This window comes from Neophocaena asiaeorientalis, unplaced genomic scaffold (genome assembly GCF_003031525.2).
Source record: "Neophocaena asiaeorientalis asiaeorientalis breed wild unplaced genomic scaffold, Neophocaena_asiaeorientalis_V1.1 scaffold407, whole genome shotgun sequence".
Taxonomy (NCBI): Eukaryota; Metazoa; Chordata; class Mammalia; order Artiodactyla; family Phocoenidae; genus Neophocaena; species Neophocaena asiaeorientalis.
This window is the reverse complement of record NW_020174060.1, coordinates 396,464-416,811: the sequence shown is the minus strand read 5'-3', so window position 1 is coordinate 416,811 and position 20,348 is coordinate 396,464. Positions and strand designations below refer to the sequence as shown.

The following is a 20,348-nucleotide window of genomic DNA, read 5'->3' as shown; positions in this document are numbered from 1 at the left end:
GTTACAGGACCAACCTTTTTTACTGATGCCAATAAAACAGGAAGAGCAGGATGTGCTAACAGTCAGGATCAAAAGGTGTTACAATCTCCCTATGTTTCAGTTCAAAAAGCAGAACTCTTTGCTGTAATACTATTGTTACAAGATTATCCAATTGCTCTTAATATAATTACAGACTCTCAGTATGTGGAATTTACAGTTAAAAATATTGAGACCGCTTTTATCCCAAATGATGGATCGGAACTGCACTCTTTATTTTTGCAACTACAACAGATACTTAGACTACGTACTGCACCACTTTACATTACTCATATTCGTGCTCACACTCATTTACCCGGCCCACTGGTAGCTGGAAATGATTTTATTGATACTTGAGCGGGTACCGTACAATTAGCTACAGCAGAACATCACAGATATCATACTAATGCCAGAGGATTGAAAAATAAATTTAATCTTACATGGAAACAAGCAAAAACTATTCTCCGTACATGCCCGCAATGTGCTGCCATTAATCAACCTTGTTTGAATATTGGAGTGAACCCTAAAGGCTTATCTGCTAATGCTATCTGACAAATGGATGTAACTCAATATCCTGGTTTTGGAAAGTTAAAATATATTCATCATTCTGTAGATACCTACTCTCATTTTTCATGGGCAACTCCATTATCTTCTGAAAAAGCTGATGCTGTAATAACTCATTTATTAGAAGCTTTTGCTGTTATGGAAATTCCCGACAACATAAAAACGGATAATGCTTCTACATATCTTTCTCAAAAATGTCAAACCTTTTTTGCGACACATAATATACATACAGCATGTTACAGGTATCCCAGGAAACAGTACGGGACAAGCAGGAGTTTTCAGCTTTATTGAATTTTAATTTGCATAAAATAAAATTCATGCATTTTTTCAGTAGATTCAATAATGAATTAATATTTCTAAGCTTGGTATTGACGTATATATGTGAGCTTATATATGAGCCTGTAATGAGCTTATATATGTGTATACACATTGCAACGAGTATTCATTTTATTTACTTATTATTCACTTATTTATTTACTTATTTTTACCTTTTGATCCCTTTCACCCATTTCTTCCACTTCCACCTTCAGCCCCCGCCTCTCGGAACCACCATGCTGTTCTCTGTATCTATGAGCCTGGCTTTTATTTTGTCTAGATTCCACATATAAATGAGTTTGTACACTATTTGTCTTCTGTCTGATTTATTTCACTTAGCATAATGCCCTGAGATCTATCCATGCTGTCACAAATGGCATGATTTTCTTCTTTCTTGTGACTGAATACTATTTGTGTGTGTGTGTGTCTGTGTGTGTGTGTGTATCTCCTTTATTCTTCCAACCATCAGTGGACACCTAGGTTGTCTCCATATCTTAACTATTGTAAATAATGCTGCAATGAGCATCGGGGTGCAGATATCTCTACTAGTTAGCGTTTTCATTTTCTTTGGATAAATACCCAGACGTGAGATGGCTGGATCATATGAAGTTCTATTTTTAATTTTTTTGAGGAACCTCCGTTTGGTTTTCCACAGTGGCTGCACCAATTCATATTCCTACCGACATGCATGAGGTTCCCTTTTCTCCACATCCTCACAACACTTGTTATTTCTTGGCTTTTTGATGTAGTCATCCTAACAGGTGTGAGTTCATATCTCATTGTGTTTTCTTTTAATTGGAGTATAGTTAGTGGACACTATTATATAAGTTACAGGTGTACAATATGTAAAGGTTATACTCCATTTATAGTTACTATAAAATACTGGCTATAGTCCCTGTTTTGTACAATATATCCTTATATCTCATTTTATACCTACTAGTTTGTACCTTTTAGTCCCCTACCTCTAGGTTGCCCCTCCCCCTTCCCTCTCCCCACTGGTAACCACTAGTTTGTTCTCTGTATCTGTGAGTCTGCTTCTTTTTCGTTCTATTCGCTAGTTTGTTGTAGTTTTTAGAGTCCACATATAAGTGATATTACACAGTATTTGTCTTTCTCTCTCTGACTTATTTCACTTGCATAATACCCTCCAAGTCCATCCATGTTCTTGCAAATGGCAAATTTTCTTTCTTTTTATGGCTCAGTAGTATTGCACTGTGTCTATATATATACCACATTTTCTTAATCCATTCATCTGTTGATGGACACTTAGGTAGCGTTCATGTCTCGACAATTGTAGATAATGCTGCCGTGAACATCGGGGTGCATGTGTCTTTTCAAATTAGTGCTTTTGTTTTTGTTTTGTTTTTTCAGATATATACCCAGCAGTGGAATTGTGGGGTCACATGGTACTTCTATTTTTAGCGTTGAGGAGCCTCCATACTGTTTTCCACAATGGCTGCACCAAGTTACGTACAGGAGGGGTCCCTTTTCTCCACATCTTCACCAACTTCTGTAATTTGTGTTCTTTTTGATGATAGCCATTCTGACAGGTGTGAGGCGATCTCTCATTGTGGTTTTGATTTGCATTTCCCTGGTGATTAACGATGTTGAATATCTTCTCATGTGCCTGTTGGCTATCTGTTTGTCTGCTTTGGGAAACTGTGTATTCAGGTCTTCTGCCTGTTTTTAAATCAAGTTGTTTGTTTTTGATGTCGAGTTGTATGAGCTGCTTCTATATTTTGAACGTTAGCCCCTTATGTGTCATATCATTTGCAAATATTTTCTCCCATTCTCTAGGTTGTGTTTTTGTTTTTTTGATGGTTTCCTTTGCTGTGCAAAAGCTTTGAAGTTTAATTAGGTCCCATTTGCTTCCTTTTGCTTTTATACTATGTCCTCTGCTTTAGGAGACAGATGCAAAACAATATAGCTACGATTTCTGTCAAGAGGGTTCTGCTTATGTCTTCCTCTAGGGATTATAGGATATCCAGTCTTACATTTAGGTCTTTTACCCAATTTGAGTTTCTTTTTGGATATGGTGTTGGAAAATGTCCTTATGTCACTCTTTTACATGTAGCTGTTTAATTTTCCCAGCACCACTTATTGAAGAGAACGTCTTTTCCCCATTGTATATTCTTGCCTCCTTTGACGTTATGTGCATGGGTTTATTTCTGGGCTCTCTGTTCTGTTTCATTAATCTATGTGTCTGTTTTTGTGCCAATACCATATTGTTTTCATTACTGTAGCTTCTTAAATAGTATAGTTTGAAGTCAGGGAGTGTAATTCCTCCAGAACTGTCTTTCTCAAGATTGTTTTGGCTGGACTTCCCTGGTGGTGCAGTGGTTAAGAATCTGCCTGCCAAGGCAGGGGACATGGGGCGTAGCCCCCGCTTGCTGCAACTAGAGAAAGCCCGCACGCAGCAACAAAGACCCAATGCAGCCAAAAACAAATAAAGAGAAATAAATAAAGGAATTTTTAAAAGAGATTGTTTCCACTTCTCTGGGTTTTTTGTGTTTCCATACAAATTTTAAAATTATTTGTTCTAGTTCTGTAAAAAATGCCGTTGACATTTTGATAGGGATTGCATTGAATCTGTAGATTGCCTTGGGTAGTACGGTCATTTTAACCATCTTAATTCTTGCAATCCAAGAACACAGTATTATCTTCCATTCTGTTTGTGTCATCTTTAATTTCTTTCATCAGTGTCTTATAGTTTTCAGAGTACAGGTATTTTATCTCCTTAGGTAGGTTTATTCCTAGGTATTTCATTCTTTTTGATGCAATGGTAAATGGGATTGTGTTCTCAATTTCTCTTTTTGATAGTTCATTGCTAGTGTATAGAAATGCAACGGATTTCTGTGTATTAGTTTTGTATCCTGCAATTTTACTGAATTCGTTGATGAGCTCTACTAGTTTTCTGGTGGCGTCTTTAAGATTTTCTATGTACGGTATCATGTCATCTGCAAACAGTGACAGTTTTACTTCTTCCTGTCTGACTTGGATTCCTTTTATTTCTTTTTCTTCTCTGATTCCTGTGGCTAGGACTTCCAAAATTATGTTGAATAAAAGTGGTGAAGGTGGGCATCTTTGTCTTGTTCCTGATCGTAGAGGAAATGCTTTCAGCTTTTCACTGCTGCGTATGATATTAGCTGTGGGTTTGTCATATATGGCCTTCATTTTGTTGAAGTATGTTTCCTCTATGTCCACTTCCTGGAGACTTTTTATTACGAATGGATGTTGAATTTTATCAAAAGCTTTTTCTGCCTCTATTGAGATGATCGTATGATTTGTATTCTTCAGTTTGTTAATGTGGTATATCACACTGATTGATTTGCAGATGTTGAAAAATTCTTGCATCCTGGGATAAATCCCACTTGATCATGGTGTATGATCCTTTTAATGTATCGTTAGATTTGGTTTGCTAATATTTTGTTGAGGATTTTTGCATCTATTTTCATCAGTGATATTGGCCTGTGGTTTTCTGTTTTGTGATATCTTTGTCTGGATTCGGTATCAGGGTGATGCTGGCCTCATAGAATGAGTTTGGGGGTGTTCCTCCCTCTGCAGTTTTTTGAAACAGTTGAGAAGGAGAGCTGTTAACTCTTTCATAAATGTTTGGTAGAATTCACTTGTGAAGCTGTCTGGTCCTGGACCTTTGTTTGTTGGGAGTCGTTTAATAACTCCTTCAGTTTCATTACTGGTTATTGGTCTGTTCATATTTTCTATTTCTTCCTGGTTCAGTCTTTGGAGATTGTACCTTCCTAAGAACTTTTCCATTTCTTCTCTGTTGTTCATTTTATTGGCGTATATTGTTGTTCATAGTAGTCTCTTATAATCCTTTGTAACCTTTTATATTTCTGTGGTGTCAGTTGTAACTTCTCCTTTTTCATGTCTGATTTTATTGATTTGGGCCCCCTCCCTCTTTTTCTTGATGAGTCTGGCTAAAGGTTTATCAATTTTGTTTATCTTTTCAAAGAACCATTGTTTAGTTTCATTGATCTACTCTATAGTTTTGTAAGTCTATTTTATTTATTTCTGCTCTAATATTTATGATTTCTTTTCTTCTCCTAACTTTACGTCTTATTTGTTCTTCTTTCTTTAATTCCCTTAGTTGTGAGGTGAACTTGTTTCTTTGAGATTTTTCTTGTAACCTAAGGTGAGCTTGCATTGTTATAAACTTCCCTCTTAGAACTGCTTTTGCTGTGTCTCATAGGTTTGGAATTGCCATATTTTCATTTTCATTTGTCTCTAGGTATTCTTTTCATTTCCTCTTTGATTTCTTCAGTGATCTATTGGTTTTTTAGTAGACTATCATTTAGCCTCCACGTATTTGAGCTTTTTAGTTTCTTTTCTTGTAGTTGATTTCTAGTCTCATAGCATTGTGGTCAGAAATGATGCTTGATATGATTTCAATTTTCTTAAATTTACCAGGGCTTGTTTTGTGGCCTAGCATGTGATCTAACCTAGGGAATGTTCCATGTGCACTTGAAAAGAATGTGTATTCTGTGGCTTTTGGATGGAATGCTTTCTATATGTCATTGAGTTCATCTGGTCTAATGTGTCATTTAAGGCCAGTGTTTCCTCATTGATTTTCTGTCTGGATGACTTGTCCATTGATATAAGTGGGGGATTAAAGTCCCCTACTATTATTGTGTTACTATCAATTTCTTCCTTTATGTCATTAATATTTGCTTCATGTATTTAGGTGCTACTATGTTGGGTCCATGTATATTTACAATAATTTTTCTTCTTCTTGGATCAATCCCTTGATCATTATGTATTGTCCTTCTTTGTCTCTTGTAAGAGTCTTTATTTTAAAGTCTATTTAAGCTGATATAAGTATTGCCACTCTGACTTTCTGTTGATTTCCCTTTGTGTGGAATGACTTTTTCCATCCCCTCACTTTCTTTTCTTTTTTTTTTAATTGGTGTATAGTTGTTTTACAATGTTGTGTTAGTTTCTACAGTACAGCAAAGTGGAGTCCCCTGTGCTATACAGCAGGTTCTTATTAGTTATCTATTTTATACATATTAGTGTATATATGTCAATCCCAATCTCCCAATTCATGCCCCCTTCTCCCGCTTTCACCCGAGTTTACATACATTTGTTCTCTACATCCGTGTCTCCATCTCTGCCTTGCAAACCAGTTCATCAGTACCATTTTTCTAGATCCCACATATATGCCTTAATATATGAAATTTGTTTTACTCTTTCTGACTTACTTCACTCTGTATGACAGTCTCTAGGTCCATCCACGTCTCTACAAATGATGCAATTTCGTTCCTTTTTATGGCTGAATAATATTCCATTGCATATATGTACCACATCTTCTTTATCCATTCGTTTGTCGGTGGACATTTAGGTTGCTTCCGTGACCTGGCTATTGTAAATAGTGTTGCAATGTATATTGGGGTGCATGTGTCTTATTGAATTATGGTTTCTCTGGGTATATGCCCAGCAGTGGGATTGCTGGGTCATATGATAATTCTATTTGTAGATTTTTAGGGAACCTCCATACTGTTCTCCATAGTGACTGTATCAATTTACATTCCCACCAACAGTGCAAGAGGTTTCCCTTTTCTCCACACCCTCTCCAGCATTTATTGTTTGTACATTTTCTGAAGATGCCCATTCTAACTGGTCTGAGGTGATACCTCATTGTGGTTTTGATTTGCATTTCTCTGATAATTAGTGATGTTGAGCAGCTTTTCATGTGCCTCTTGGCCACTTGTATGTCTTCTTTGGAGAAAGACATTTAGGTCTTTAGGTCTTTATTTAGGTCTTCTGCCCATTTTTGAATTTGGTTTGTTGCTATTGAGCTTCGTGAGCTGTTTATATATTTTGGACATTAATCCTTTGTCCATTGTGTCATTTGCAAATATTTTCTCCCATTCTGAGAGTTGTCTTTTTGTCTTGTTTATAGTTTCCTTTGCTGTGCAAAAGCTTTTAAGTTTCATTAGGTCCCCTTTCTTTATTATTGTTTTTATTTCCATTAGTCTAGGAGGTGGCTCAAAAAAGATCTTGCTGTGATTTACGTCAAAGAGTGTTCTTCCTATGTTTTCCTCTAAGAGTTTTATAGTGTCCAGTCTTACATTTAGGTCTTTAATCCATTTTGAGTTTATTTTTGTGTATGGTGTTAGGGAGTGTTCTAATTTCATTCTTTTACATGTAGCTGTCCAGTTTTCCCAGCACCACTTATTGAAGAGACTGTCTTTTCTCCATTGTATATCCTTGCCCCCTTTGTCATAGATTAGTTGAGCACAGGTGTGTGTGTTTATCTCTGGGCTTTCTATCCTGTTCCATTGATCTATATTTCTGTTTTGTGCCAGTACCATGTGGTCTTGTTTCTTGTAGCTTTATAGTCTGAAGTCTGATGTCAGGGAGTCAGATTCCTCCAGCTCCGTTTTTTTTTTTTTTTCCCCCCTCAAGATTACTTTGACTCTTCGGGTTCTTTTGTGTTTCCATACAAATTTTAAGATTTTTGGTTCTAGTTCTGTAAAAAATGCCGTTGGTAATTTGATTGGGATTGCATTGAATACGTAGATTGCTTTGGGTAGTCTAGTCATTTTCACAATATTGATTCTTCCAATCCAAGAACATGGTATATCTCTCCATCTGTGTCGTCTTTCACTTCTTTCATCAGTGTCTTATTGCTCCCTAAGTAGAGGTCTTTTACCTCCTTGGGTAGGTTTACTCCTCGGTATTTTATACTTTCTGTTGCAGTGGTGAATGGGAGTGTCTCCTTGATTTGTCTTTCTGATCTTTTGTTTTCAGTGTATAGGAATGCAGGAGATTTCTGTGTATTAATTTCGAATCCTGAAACTTTACCAAATTCATTGATGAGCTCTAGTAGTTTTCAGGTGGCACCTTTAGGATATTCTATGTATAGTATCATGTCATCTGCCAACAGTGACAGTTTTACTTCTTTTCCAATTTGTATTCCTTTTCTTTCTTTTTCTTCTCTGATTGTATTGGCTAGGACTTCCAAAACTATGTAGAATAATAGTGGCGAGAGTGGACATCCTTGTCTTGTGCCTGATCTGAGAGGAAATGCTTTCAATTTTTCAACATTGAAAATGATGTTTGCTGTGGGTTTGTTGTATATGGCCTTTATTATGTTGAGGTAGGTTCCCTCTCTGCCCACTTTCTGGAGAGTTTTTATCATAAATGGATGTTGAATTTTCTCAAAAGCTTTTTCCACACTTATTGAGTTGATCATATGGTTTTTATTCTTCAGTTTGTCAGTGTGGTGTAGCACATTGATTTATTTGTGGATATGGAAAAATCCTTGCATCCTGAGGTATATCCCACTTGATCATGGTGTATAATGCTTTCAATCTATTGTTAGCTTTGGTTTGCTAATATTTTGTTGAGGATTTTTGCCTCTATTTTCATCAGTGATATTGGCCTGTAGCTTTCTGTTTTGTGATATCTTTGTCTGGTTTTTGTATCAGGGTGATGGTGGCTTTGTAGAATGAGTTTGGGGGTGTTCCTCCCTCTGCAATTTTTTGGAAGAGCTTGAGAAGGATAGGTGTTAGCTTTTCTCTAAATGTTTGATAGAGTTCACCTGTAAAGCCATCTGGTCCTGCACTTTTATTTGTTGGAAGAATTTGAATCACAGTTTCAATTTCATTACTTGTGATTGGTCTATTCATATTTTCTATTTCTTCCTGGTTCAGTCTTGGAAGGTTATACCTTTGTAAGAATTTGTCCATCTCTTCCAGGTTGTCCATTTTATTGGCATAGAGTTGCTTACAATAATCTCTTATGATGTTTTGTATTTCTGCGGTGTCTGTTGTAACTTCTCCTTTTTCATTTCTAATTTTTTTGATTTGAGCCCTCTCCCTCTTTTCTTGATGAATCCGGCTAAAGGTTTATAAGTTTTGTTTATCTTCTCAAAGACCAGGTTTTAGTTTCATTGACCTTTGCTACTGTTTTCTTTCTTTCTGTTTCATTTATTTCTGCTCTGATCTTTATGGTTTCCTTCCTTCAACTAACGTTGGGTTTTGTTTGTTCTTCTTTCTGTAGTCCCTTTAGGTGTAAGGTTAGATTGTTTATTTGATATTTTTCTTGTTTCTTGAAGTAGGACTGTATTGCTAGAAACTTCCCTCTTAGAACTGCTTTTGCTGAATCCCATAGGTTTTGGATTGTCATGTTTGCATTGTCATTTGTCTCTAGGTATTTTTTCATTTCCTCTTTGTTTTCTTCAGTGATCTCTTGGTTATTTAGTAGCATACTGTTTAGTTTCCATGTGTTTGTGTTTTTTACGTTTCTTTTCTCCCTGTAATTTATTTCTCATTTCATAGTGCTGTGGTCAGAAAGGATGCTTGACACAATTTCAGTTTTCTTAAATTTACTGAGACTTCATATGTGACCCAAGATGTGATCTATCGTGGAGAATGTTCCATGTGCACTTGAGAAGAAAGTGTAATCTGCTGTTTTCTGATGGAACGTCCTAGAAATGTCAATTAAATCTAGCTGGTCTATTTTGTCATTTAAAGCTTGTGTTTCCTTATTAATTTTCTGTTTGGGTGATCTGTCCATTGGTGTAAGTGGGGTGTTAAAGTCCCCCACTATTATTGTGTTACTGTCGATTTTCTCTTTTATAGCTGTTAGCATTTGCCTTATGTGTTGAGGTGCTCCTATGTTGGGTGCATATATATTTATAATTGTTATATCTTCTTCTTGGATTGATCCCTTGATCATTGTGTAGTGTCCTTTCTTGTCTCTTGTAACAGTCTTTATTTCAAAGTCTATTTTATCTGATATGAGTATTGCTACTCTAGCTTTCTTTTGATTTCCATTTGCATGGAGTATCTTTTTCCATCCCCTCACTTTCAGTCTGTATGTGTCCCTAGGTCTGAAGTGGGTCTCTTGTAGACAGCATATATAGGGGTCTTGTTTTTGTATCCATTCACCCAGTCTGTGTCTTTTGGTTGGAGCATTTAATCCATTCACATTTAAGGTAATTATCAATATGTATGTTCCTATTACCATTGTCTTAATTGTTTTGGGTTTGTTTTTGTAGGTCCTCTCCTTCTCTTGTGTTTCCCACTTAGAGAAGTTCCTTTAGCATTTGCTATAGAGCTGGTTTGGTGGTGCTGAATTCTCTTAGCTTTTGCTGGTCTGTAAAGCTTCTGATTTCTCCTTCAAATCTGAATGAGATCCTCACTGGGTAGAGTATTCTTGGTTGTAGTTTCTTCCTGTTGATGAACTTTAAATATATCGTGCCACTCCCTTCTGGCTTGCAGAGTTTCTGCTGACAAATCAGCTGTTAACCTTATGGGAGTTCCCTTGTGTGTTGTCATCTTTCCCTTGTTGCTTTTAATAATTTTTCTTTGTCTTTAATTTTTGTCAGTTTGGTGACTAAATGTCTCTGCGTGTTTCTCCTTGTGTTCATCCTGCCTGGGACTCTCTGTGTTTCCTGGACTTGGCTGGCTATTTCCTCTCCCATGTTAAGGAACTTTTCAATGATAATCTTCAGATATTTTCTCGGATCCTTTCTCTGTGTCTTCTCCTTCCGGGACCCCTATAATGGGAATGTTAGCATGTTTAATATTGTTCCAGAGGTCTCTTGGGCCGTCTTCATTTCTTTCCTTTCTTTGTTCTTTATTCTGTTCTGCAGCAGTGATTTCCACCATTCTGTCTTCCAGGTCATTTATCCTTTCTTCTGCCTCAGTTATTCTGCTACTGATTCCTAGTGTACTTTTCATTTCAGTTATTGTATTGTTCATCTCTGTTTGTTTGTTCTTTAATTCTCCTGTGTCTTTGTTAAACATTTCTTGCATCTTCTCAATCCTTGCCTCCATTCTTTTTCCGAGGTCCTTGATCATCTTCACTATCATTATTCTGAATTCTTTTTCTGGAAGGTTGCCTATCTCCACTTCATTTAGTTGTTTTCCTGGGGTGTTATCTTGTTCCTTCATCTGGGACATAGTCCTCTGCCTCTTCATCTTGTCTGTATTTCTGTGAATGTGGTTTTTGTTCCACAGGCTGGCGGATTGTAGTTCTTCTTGCTTCTGTTGTCTGCCCTTTGGTGGATGCGTCTATCTAAGAGGCTTGTGCAAGCTTCCTGATGGGAGGGACTCCATCCCCTCACTTTCAGTTGGTGTGTGTCCTTATATCTGACATGAGTCTCTTGTAGACAGTATACATATGGGTCTTATTTTTGTATCCATTCAACCACTCTGTGTCTTTTGATGGGAGCATTGAGTGCATTTACATTTTAGGTATTTATTGATATGTATGTTCTGACTGCCATTTTTTAAATTGTTTGTGGGTTGTTTTTGTAGGTGTTTTTATAAATTTCTTTTTCTTTTGTCTCTTCTCTTGTGATCTGATTACGATCTTTAGTGTTACGTTTGGATTCCTTTTTCTTTTTTCTCTTTTCCTTTATATATATGATTGTTTTAAGTTGCTGATCTCTTAATTTCCAACGCATTTTTAAATCCCTGCTTTTGTACTCTCCACCTCTCATTACTGTTTTTGACAACATATTTGACATCTAATTGCTTTGTGTGTTTCTTCTCTTTTAACCTTCCCACGAGCTTTGTGCGTAGATGATTTCCCACCTTTATGTTTGCCTTTACCAATGAGCATTTTCTGTTTCGTAATTTTCTGGTTTCCAGTGGTGGCTTTTCCTTTTTCTCCTAGAGAAGTTCCTTTAACATGTGTTATAAAGCTGGTTTGGTGGTGCTGAACTCTTTTCCCTTTTACGTGACTGTAAAGCTTTTGATCTCTCCATTAAATCTGAACCAGAACCTTGCTGTGTAGATTCTTTGTAGATTTTTCTGGCCCAGTTGGCTGCCAGGCCCTGGCTTGTGCTCTGGCTGCTGGCCTGCTGCTGGGTGGGGCTGGGATTCGGTGCAGCAGGCTGTGGGACCTGTGGTGCTCCAGGGCTGGTGCTGGCCCATTGGTGGGTGGGTCCAGGTTTGGGGTGGCTGCCTGAGTGTGCAGGGCTGGTGCCAGTTTCCTGGTGAGTGGCATTGAGTCCTCTCATGGCTGGCTGTTTGGCTTGGGAGGCTCTGGGACTGGTGCCAATTGGCTGGTGGGCAGGTAAGCCCCTGGCAGGAATAGGCTAGAGGGAAGACTCTAAGAATGGAGAAGACTCCATTCTATGACAGGTGTCCTTGTCATAGAGTGAACTCCCCAAAACAGCTGCTGCCAGAGTCTACGTCGCTAGGGGAGTCCTCCTTGCCTCCTGCCTCTCTGGGAGGCTCTCCAGGATCAGCCAGTGAGTCTGCCCCAGGCTCCTTTGAAATTACTGCTTCTATGCTGGGTCTCAGAGCATGGAGATTTTGTCCGTGCCCTTTAAGAATGGGGTCTCTGTTTCCCACAGCCTTCTTGCTCTCCCACGTGCAAGCCCCTCTGGCCGTAAAAGTCAGATATTTTGGGGGCTCGTCATTCTGGTGCAGGATCCCCCAGGCTGGGGAGCCTGAAGTGGGGCCCAGACCCCTTGCTCCTTGGGGAGAACCTTTGTAATTGTAATTTTCTTCCCATTTATGTGTCACCTACCCAGGTGTATGGGCCTTGACTATACCTCTTCCTATCTGTCTTGTGGTTCCTTCTTTATATCTTTAGTTGTGAGAAATCTTTTCTACTAGTTTTTCGGTCATAATTGCTTTCTAAATAGCTGTAATTTTGGTGTGCCCATAGGAAGAGGTGAGCTCAGGGTTTTCCTACTCCACCATCTTGGCCACACTCTGAGTGGCAACTCTCTGGTTTTGACCCAGTGGTTTTTTCTCAAACTTCACAGCATGACCCATATTTCTTCCCTCCCTATAGAGTCTTTGCATGGTCTGATATGGTAGCAACTAGGCAGATGCGACTATTTAACTTTAAATTAATCAAAATGGAATAAAATTAAAAATGCAATCACAGTTATCACATTTCATGAGCTCAATAGCCCATGTGGCTCAGGGCTACCAAACTGAGTCACACAAAACAACCTCATCATTGCAGAAAGTTCTGCTGCTGCTAGGTGATAAGGTGGGCAGGTCTCTTGCATGAGCAAGTTTGGACAGCTCCTCCCCTCACTTCCTCTCTCCTCTTGCTTCTTGATAGCTTAGTGTCACCTCCTGGTTTAGCATTGCTTTCAAAGTTGGAGAGGGGAGCAGGACCCAGAATTTTTTTAGGTAAGGGAATAGGGGTGTTTGTGGGGGTGGGAAGAGAGGGAGGGAAATGTGTGATTTGGTGGAGGGGGGACTTCTCTTCTGGATCTATATCTTAAAACTCCCTGCAAACTTGCTCTCAGAATATATTTCTCATTGGTTCCTGCTTCCTGTCTTTGCTGATTTTAGGCAGTAATCTGTTTTGAAGGCTGAGCCCTACAAGTTGATAACTCTTTCAGCAGTCACTGCTCAGAGGATACTTGTATGAAAAAATGATTGTTTTCACCATTGATAGAATTTATAAGTAAAGTTGAAGCTTTCACGGTTTGTGTTGGCTGAGCAGACAGAATTAGCTGTGTGGGGAGCTGGTGGTGAAAAGAGCACTAGGAGATGTAAGAGGCGCAGTCAGCAGCCCCGTGTCACAAAGCCAGCACACGGTCAGGATCCAAGACTCTCTTACCTAGTTAATGATCTGCTCAGAGCTGCCCCTTTGGACCTTCCTCCTCAGGAGCAGTCCTGTCGTGGACTTCACCCAGAGTTGGGGAAGGGGAACTTTTAGGAGATAGGAGGAGGGAAATGCCAGCCCATGTTACTATCTACAGTTCAGGAGAATCTGGGGATCCATGGATGCTTCTTCCTTAGGCAGTAGGAGGAGAATTCAGCCATCCAGTGTCAGTATGGAGAGAAGTTCAGACCTCTGGTTTTACATCAGATTTAGGAGAAAGAGAACAGCATTAAAGAATGCTGAAGAGAAAGTCCACAGACTGAATGGAAACACCATTCTTAATGGTGTTTAAGAAACACCCTGAACCTTTTGTTTTCCTAGTTCTGGTATCTTACTCCTTCTCCTGAAATCAATCACCAACATCAACTATGTGACCAAAGCTGATTTTTTTTAAATTCTGTGATTTCTCCTCCCAGTTTACAAGAAGCTGTTTCCTTCTCCTTATTCCTAATCCACTTTCAAAGGAAGTGCCTGTCTTTCTAACAGTGTTTGAAATTTGTATTTGTTGGCTTCCTATCAGACACGCTTTCTTTAACAACTAGCATTTCAGCCTGTCCTACTTAAAATCTGATCTGCTAAGGGTTCTTCAAATGGCTTTCTCCGTTGCCCAACGTTAGTAGGTAGCAATGAAAGAAAATCTTTAAAACGTATTACCGTGTTTCAAGGATGCTAGGTGTTGTTAATAAGGAAAGGATAGGGGACTTCCCTGGCGGCACAGTGGTTAAGTGTATTGGGCCTGCCAATGCAGGGAACACAGGTTCAATCATTGGTCCGGGAAGATCCCACACGCCATGGAGCAACCAAGCCCGTGTGTCACCACTACAAGACCTGAGCTCTAGAGCCCATGAGCCACAACTACTGAGCCCACGTGCCACAACTACCGCAGCACACGTGCCTAGAGCCTGTGCTCCGCAACAAGCGAAGCCCCTGCAATGAGAAGCCCACGCACTGCAATGAAGAGTAGCCCCCACTCGCCGCAACTAGAGAAAGCCCCCGCACGGCGATGAGGATCCAATGCAGCCAAAAAATAAATGAATTAAGTTTTTAAAAAATAAGGAAAGGATAATCTTTTTCACAAGCCGGATTAGGCTGGACGTAAAGCTCAATCAGAGAGGAGGCAAGAATCAGGGGCATTTGTTTTAATCAATTCATTTATTTAACAAATACTTATTGAGATTCATGCTTTGTCCAACATTGTGCTTGTCCCTAGGGAAGAACGGGGCAGACAAGACACAGACGGTTCACCATCACAAAGCTTACAGTCTACGAGGAGACAGTAAAAAAATCAGACGAACAACTTCCTATTGTGGTACGTATTCTGTAGAAACCCTTGCAGTGTGGCTAGCACAAACTCCACACCAGAGCCAACTTGTTGGTTGGTGATGGGGATGGAGAAGCCCTCTCTGGAGAAATAACAGAACACTGTGGCCTCAGGGCTGAGCAGAAATGAGCTGGGCATTGGATGGGTGTGGGAGTGCTCCAGGGAGGGGGAAATATTCCCCAAAGGTCTAGGAGCTGGAGGGAGCTTAGAGGATTCAGGGGACATGGTGGAGACCAGTATGGCTCAAGCCTTTTGAAAGAGAGAGAGAGAGTAATTGATCATGCAGGGCCTTTTGGACCATTCCAAGGGTTTTCAACTATTTGAACAATAAAAAGCAAAAGGAATCCATTAGGGAATTTAAGCAAGGAAAAAAAATCAAATTTCAGTTTTAAAAAGCTGTCTGATTATTGAGTGGAGAAGGAATTGAAGATGCAGTATCTGTTGGGAGCCTATTACATTTACAGTCAAATGACAGTGGGTTGGATTAACATGGAGATGGGGAGAAATGGAGAGTTTTGCATTTTTTGGAAGTAAAATCAATAGGATTTGGTGACAGACTGGTGAGCAAGTGAGGAAGGAAGTGTTGTGGATGTGACCCCACGATTCTGCATGAGCCATTTGGGGGTGCCGTTTACTGAAATGGGGACCAGGCTGGGGATGGAGGTCAAGGGTTCCATTTTGTCTGAGTTCTCTGTGAGATGCCCATAAAATTGCCAACTGGACAAGTTGAATGGGATTTGAAAGTTTGGAACTCTGAGAAGGGTCTAGGCTGCAGGCTACATACAAATGGCATTCAAAGCAATAACTCACTGAATAGAGTGGGCAAGGGCACCCAGAACCAGTGCCAAGGAAGACCCTGAAGCACTTGCATTTGTGTAAAGAAAAGTGAACAATCTGAAAGTGAGACTGAAAACAGAGAATGGAGAAGTATTGGGAAATAGAGGAAGAGAAATCGAGTAGCAAGCAAGTTTATGAAAAAAAAAAGAAACTGTCGGTTACATGAGGTTGACATTTCCAGTTTCCAGTTACTCTCCATTTACCTGAAATGACATAGTTATTTTTCTTTATTTCCAGGAATTCAAACTACAATGGCAGCCCTTTACCCCAGCAACCCCAGGACCAGCCACGGTGAGAGGCTGCTCGGGGCTAGGCAGGCCAGGCTTGGGGGAGGAGGGCTGGGTCTCTCCTGTCCCGTCAGTCAGCCCCCCTCTGCACAAGAGCAAAACATTTTCAACCACATTTCTTATTTTCCCTTCATTTACTCTGCTCTCTCATTTCTCTCGACCCTCTACGCCTTCTTCTTGTGATGTAGCTAAACAGCTAAGAGGAAGAGAGTTAGAACATCCTGATTGATCCGGACTTGGCGAGGTTTCTTACGTGCTACTTCCTACAGCGTGGACACACCAGAACAGTGGGTTGTAGCCTCCCTGATTGTTTCTCTGCCCCTCTCTTCAGCCCAAGAGAGGATTGGGAAGGAGGAACGTGGATGTAATTAATGCCTCATTCAGTTCCTTAAATTCCCTGCTGCTGGTGGCCTCACTATAACCAACAAATTCAACAGACTGGTCACTCCATTCCTCACATAACCCTGCCTCTACTCCCTTATCCATAGACATTGATTATATCGTTGGAGCTTCTGCTGGTTTAGCAAACCACCCCACAATTTAGGAGCCTAAAACATCAACCGTTTAGCTGGCTCTTGGTTTTCTGGGTCAGTTGGGCAGTCTTTGGGTCTGGATCAACTTGGCTAATCTCAGCCAGACTCACTCATGCCTGTGTGGTAGGCTGGTGGTTCGGGATGCAGCTGGGTAATCTTGGGTAGCCTCATGGACGTGTCTGGTAGTCAGCAAGCTCTTGGGCAGACCAGGGGGACAGGGATAACAGGCCCTTGTGTCCCTCATCTAGTAGGCTAGTCCAGGGCAGTTGTAAGGTTCCGAAAAGCAGAAAGAGAAGGCAAACTACAGTAAGTCAGCACTTCTGGAGTCTCTGCTTGTTCATGTTTTCACGATCTTACTGTCCAAAGCAAGTCACGTGGCCCAGTCAGATTCAAGGGTTGGAGAAACGGACCCAGCCTCTTGATGAGAGTAGCTGCAAATCCACATTCCCAAGAGGCATGAATACAGAGAGGGAATAATTCATGGCTGTGTCTGCCACCTATCGTAGATTGCCGTCCATTTGCTGTCAACACTGGCCCTTGGTGCCTTTTTATCTGGCCAGCCATGATTTTCCTACGCCCTGTCTCTAAGGTCAACCAATGCCCTCAGGATATCCTTAGGTTGGAATCTTCCATTGTGATGCTAACTACGTTATAGTCTGAACTCCCATCCACATTTTTCCGTAGGTAATCTTAGCCATCCGTATCCAGTGTTCTCTGCTTTGGGAAATTTGCTTCCTTCACCCCAGGATTCTGGTTATCAACTGTGAGAAACTCTGCCTTAGGGATCCAGGGATCAGCAAAAGCTTCACCATACAGTGTGTGGGAGATGGGGATGAACTACAGATTTTGTGGAAGCCAGAGTGGGAGGTTCTGCAATTTCCCTCTTCTGTTTGATCGATATTTTTAAAAGATTATTCCACTTTACAGAAGAGGCTGAAAGGGCCAAAGCGGAAGTAGAGAGACCAGTTAAGAGACCACTGAGGCATGGACGGGGATGTAACTTGGGCTAGTATGATGATCTTCAAAATAGAGAGAAGCGAACGGATTTGGAGCCAAGAGAACCTGGTGATGGGTTGGATATGGAAAGAAGGGGAAAGAGAGGAGTCAAGGGTGATGCCTAGATTTTTAGCCTGAGGAACTGGGTGACTGGGGATGATAGCTCTGAAAACAAATTGGGGTTTGTAACAGTGTCTATAAGGGTGTAAGCGGGATAATGTATGGATTGTCTCAAAGCAGAAATAGGTAGTTATAACACGGGATTCCTCACGCAGGAATCAGTCTTACATTCAAGGGCCGGCTGGCAGGGTCTGTCTTCTCGGGAAAACAGGCTCTCAAACGTGATTGCCATTTATCTTCCCGCCGGTCCCGGGTCTATGCCTAACAAATCGGGCAGACTTTGACTTTATAGACACGTTAAAGAGATACGCAGAGACCTGCTGAATGCAAACACGGAGAGAGCTATCAGATGACTTGGTATGTTACTTAAGGTTTCAGGTGCTGTGCTCCGCTGCTCTGATTATTAACTTCGAACTTTCCTAGGAAGTAAAATACGCAACGTCAATTTTGTGTTACTTCCTATGTTATCTTATGAAGAACAGCTTCCAGTAGCAGCTCAGAGTTCTCTTCTTAACCATTTTGTTTCCTCCTCTGTGGGCTACTTACCTACACAAGGTCACAGTAAGAAGCTCAGGGGGGATGCTGAAAAGTACCTGGGCAGTCCTCAAATACTGCAAGAGGAACACGAGCCCAGAGGGCTTTCTACAGACATCCCTTGAGTGCGGAGGACCCTAGCAGGCAACAGAGAAGGGCACCAGTGGGCAGGAGCCTTGCAGGGGCGACAGTTGAAGTTCCTTCTAACACTACGGCTTTTGTTTCCTGTTGTGCCAGGGCTTGGAAACCAAGACCCCAGAGATTCACAACTGAGACTCGTCTTAGTGGGTAAGACTGGGGCAGGAAAAAGTGCAACAGGAAACAGCATCCTCGGAAAGAAAATGTTTCCTTCGGGCTTTTCTGCAGCATCCATCACCAGGTCCTGTAAGAAAGGAGACAGCACCTGGAACGGGAGGGAAATCGTCGTTGTGGACACGCCAGGCATCTTTGACACAGAGGTACAGGATGCTGACACTTGCAAGGAGATTGCTCGCTGCATAGCCCTGACCTCCCCAGGGCCTCATGCTCTCCTCCTCGTCACCCCACTGGGCCGGTACACGCCGGAAGACCACAGAGCCACGGAAAAGGTCCTGAAAATGTTTGGAGAGAGAGCTAGGAAACACATGATTCTCTTATTCACCCGGAAAGATGACTTGGAAGGCACCGATTTCCGTGATTACTTAAAGGAAGCTCCAAAAGTCATTCAAGAGCTGATGGACAAGTTCAGAGATCGCTACTGTGTGTTCAACAACAGGGCGACGGGAGCTGAGCAGGAGAACCAGAGGCAGCAGCTGCTGGTCCTGGTTCAGCGCGTGGTCTCAGAGTGCAAAGGCAGGTGCTTCACGAACAACACGTATCAAAAGGCCGAGGAGGAGATTCAGAAACAAATCCTAGTGATACAAGAAAATTACAGAGCAGAGCTAGAGAGACAGAAAGCGCAGATAAGACAGGAGTACGAAAAGAAAATCAGAATGCTGGAGGATGAACTAGAACAGCAAAAGCAAGTAATGCAAATGAGGACGGAGTTGGCAGAAAGGGAGGCTTTCTGTGCTGCAAGGCAGCAAAATGCCAGACACGAAGTTGAGAATCTGAGCACGATAGTTGAATTCATCTTTCGCCTGTTGAGCATTTTTTCTTCTCTTTTCTCTCTGTTTGAGGATTAAACGTTAAGATCCAACTTCATGAAAATGTGTCTCTACTTCCTGCATATTTTCAGCTGGCCCTGCCCCATGTAGGTCAGAGCATTCTCGTTTTTCTGTCTCTCAGACTCTCAGGACTGAGGAGAGTAAAGCTCACTGCTGGGAATTGGTATATGTTGATTGATTTAACAGGGGAGGGGCAAACTCTCAGTCTGTGAAACTCCAAAGCACAACGCATTGATGCTCCCTAATTGTGAATCCTTTGTCAGAGACACAGAGAGAAGGAATGCAGGAGACCAAAGAAAATGACCCCAAGCTTTCTGTGTTTGTCCCTGGTAAATGTTTCTCCTCTAGATTCTTTCTAGATCGGTAGGTAATCTCCCCCTGTGGTTTCGTCTCACTTATTAACCTTATAGTTTATGAGGAAGATCAGTTCTTTGCATTAGTTAAGCTTATAGATGGAGATGTTTATAGAATTCTTTGTAGATGAATGGAAATTTGTTTACTTACAACTTTACAGAAGGACTCAATTGTTCCTTATCATCTGCCCATTGACGAACAGAGTTGTCTGGAAGATAGATCCTTCAGAACTCAACTATGTGAAATGCGAGAAAGAGTGAAAGATAGAGATTCAACAGATAAGAGAACAATGTTTGGTATATTCAGATGTATGTGTAGAAACTCTGACCAACACCAACCAATTTGCTGAATCACAAGTTCTCTCCTTTTCTTGGGAAACTAACTGCTGTCCCACCCAGTTGAATTGTTTGCTTTTTGTTATTATAATAAAACTTTTCTGTTCTCTCATATTTGTACAAAATGGAATCTTTTTTTTTTTTGGAAAATACTAGCACTATTTCTTCTAAGGGCACAGGGATGAATTACAGTCTTTTGTAAAAGTTCAAGGTGATTTTGGAAGTAGTCTTGGTCTACCCTCTAGACTTCTCCCTTTCTCCTTTTCCCTGGAAGGTTTGAGCCACGTTCGCAACACCTCTGACAGTCAGAGACTACATTGCCCTTGGTTTCATTCATTATGTGTTGATAGAAATTACACGTGACCTACGTTTCTGAGACC

The 20,348-nt window shown here is 40.8% G+C and overlaps 1 protein-coding gene across 2 annotated transcripts in view; it reads left to right on the top strand.

Moving 5' to 3' along the window:
- GIMAP4 (GTPase, IMAP family member 4) overlaps window positions 1-20,080 on the top strand; it is a 24,304-nt gene extending 4,224 nt beyond the window's left edge. The window contains exons 1-4 of one of the 2 annotated variants that reach the window (XM_024754435.1): window positions 12,966-13,025; window positions 14,717-14,815; window positions 15,902-15,955; window positions 18,372-20,080. In XM_024754435.1, coding sequence (XP_024610203.1) covers window positions 15,916-15,955; window positions 18,372-19,297 — 966 coding nt within the window. In that variant the 5' untranslated portion in view covers window positions 12,966-13,025; window positions 14,717-14,815; window positions 15,902-15,915 and the 3' untranslated portion in view covers window positions 19,298-20,080. Of the gene's footprint in view, window positions 1-12,965; window positions 13,026-14,716; window positions 14,816-15,901; window positions 15,956-18,371 lie in introns of those variants that run through there. The other variant, XM_024754436.1, reaches the window with a different exon arrangement.
- The last annotated feature ends 268 nt before the right edge of the window (window positions 20,081-20,348 follow it).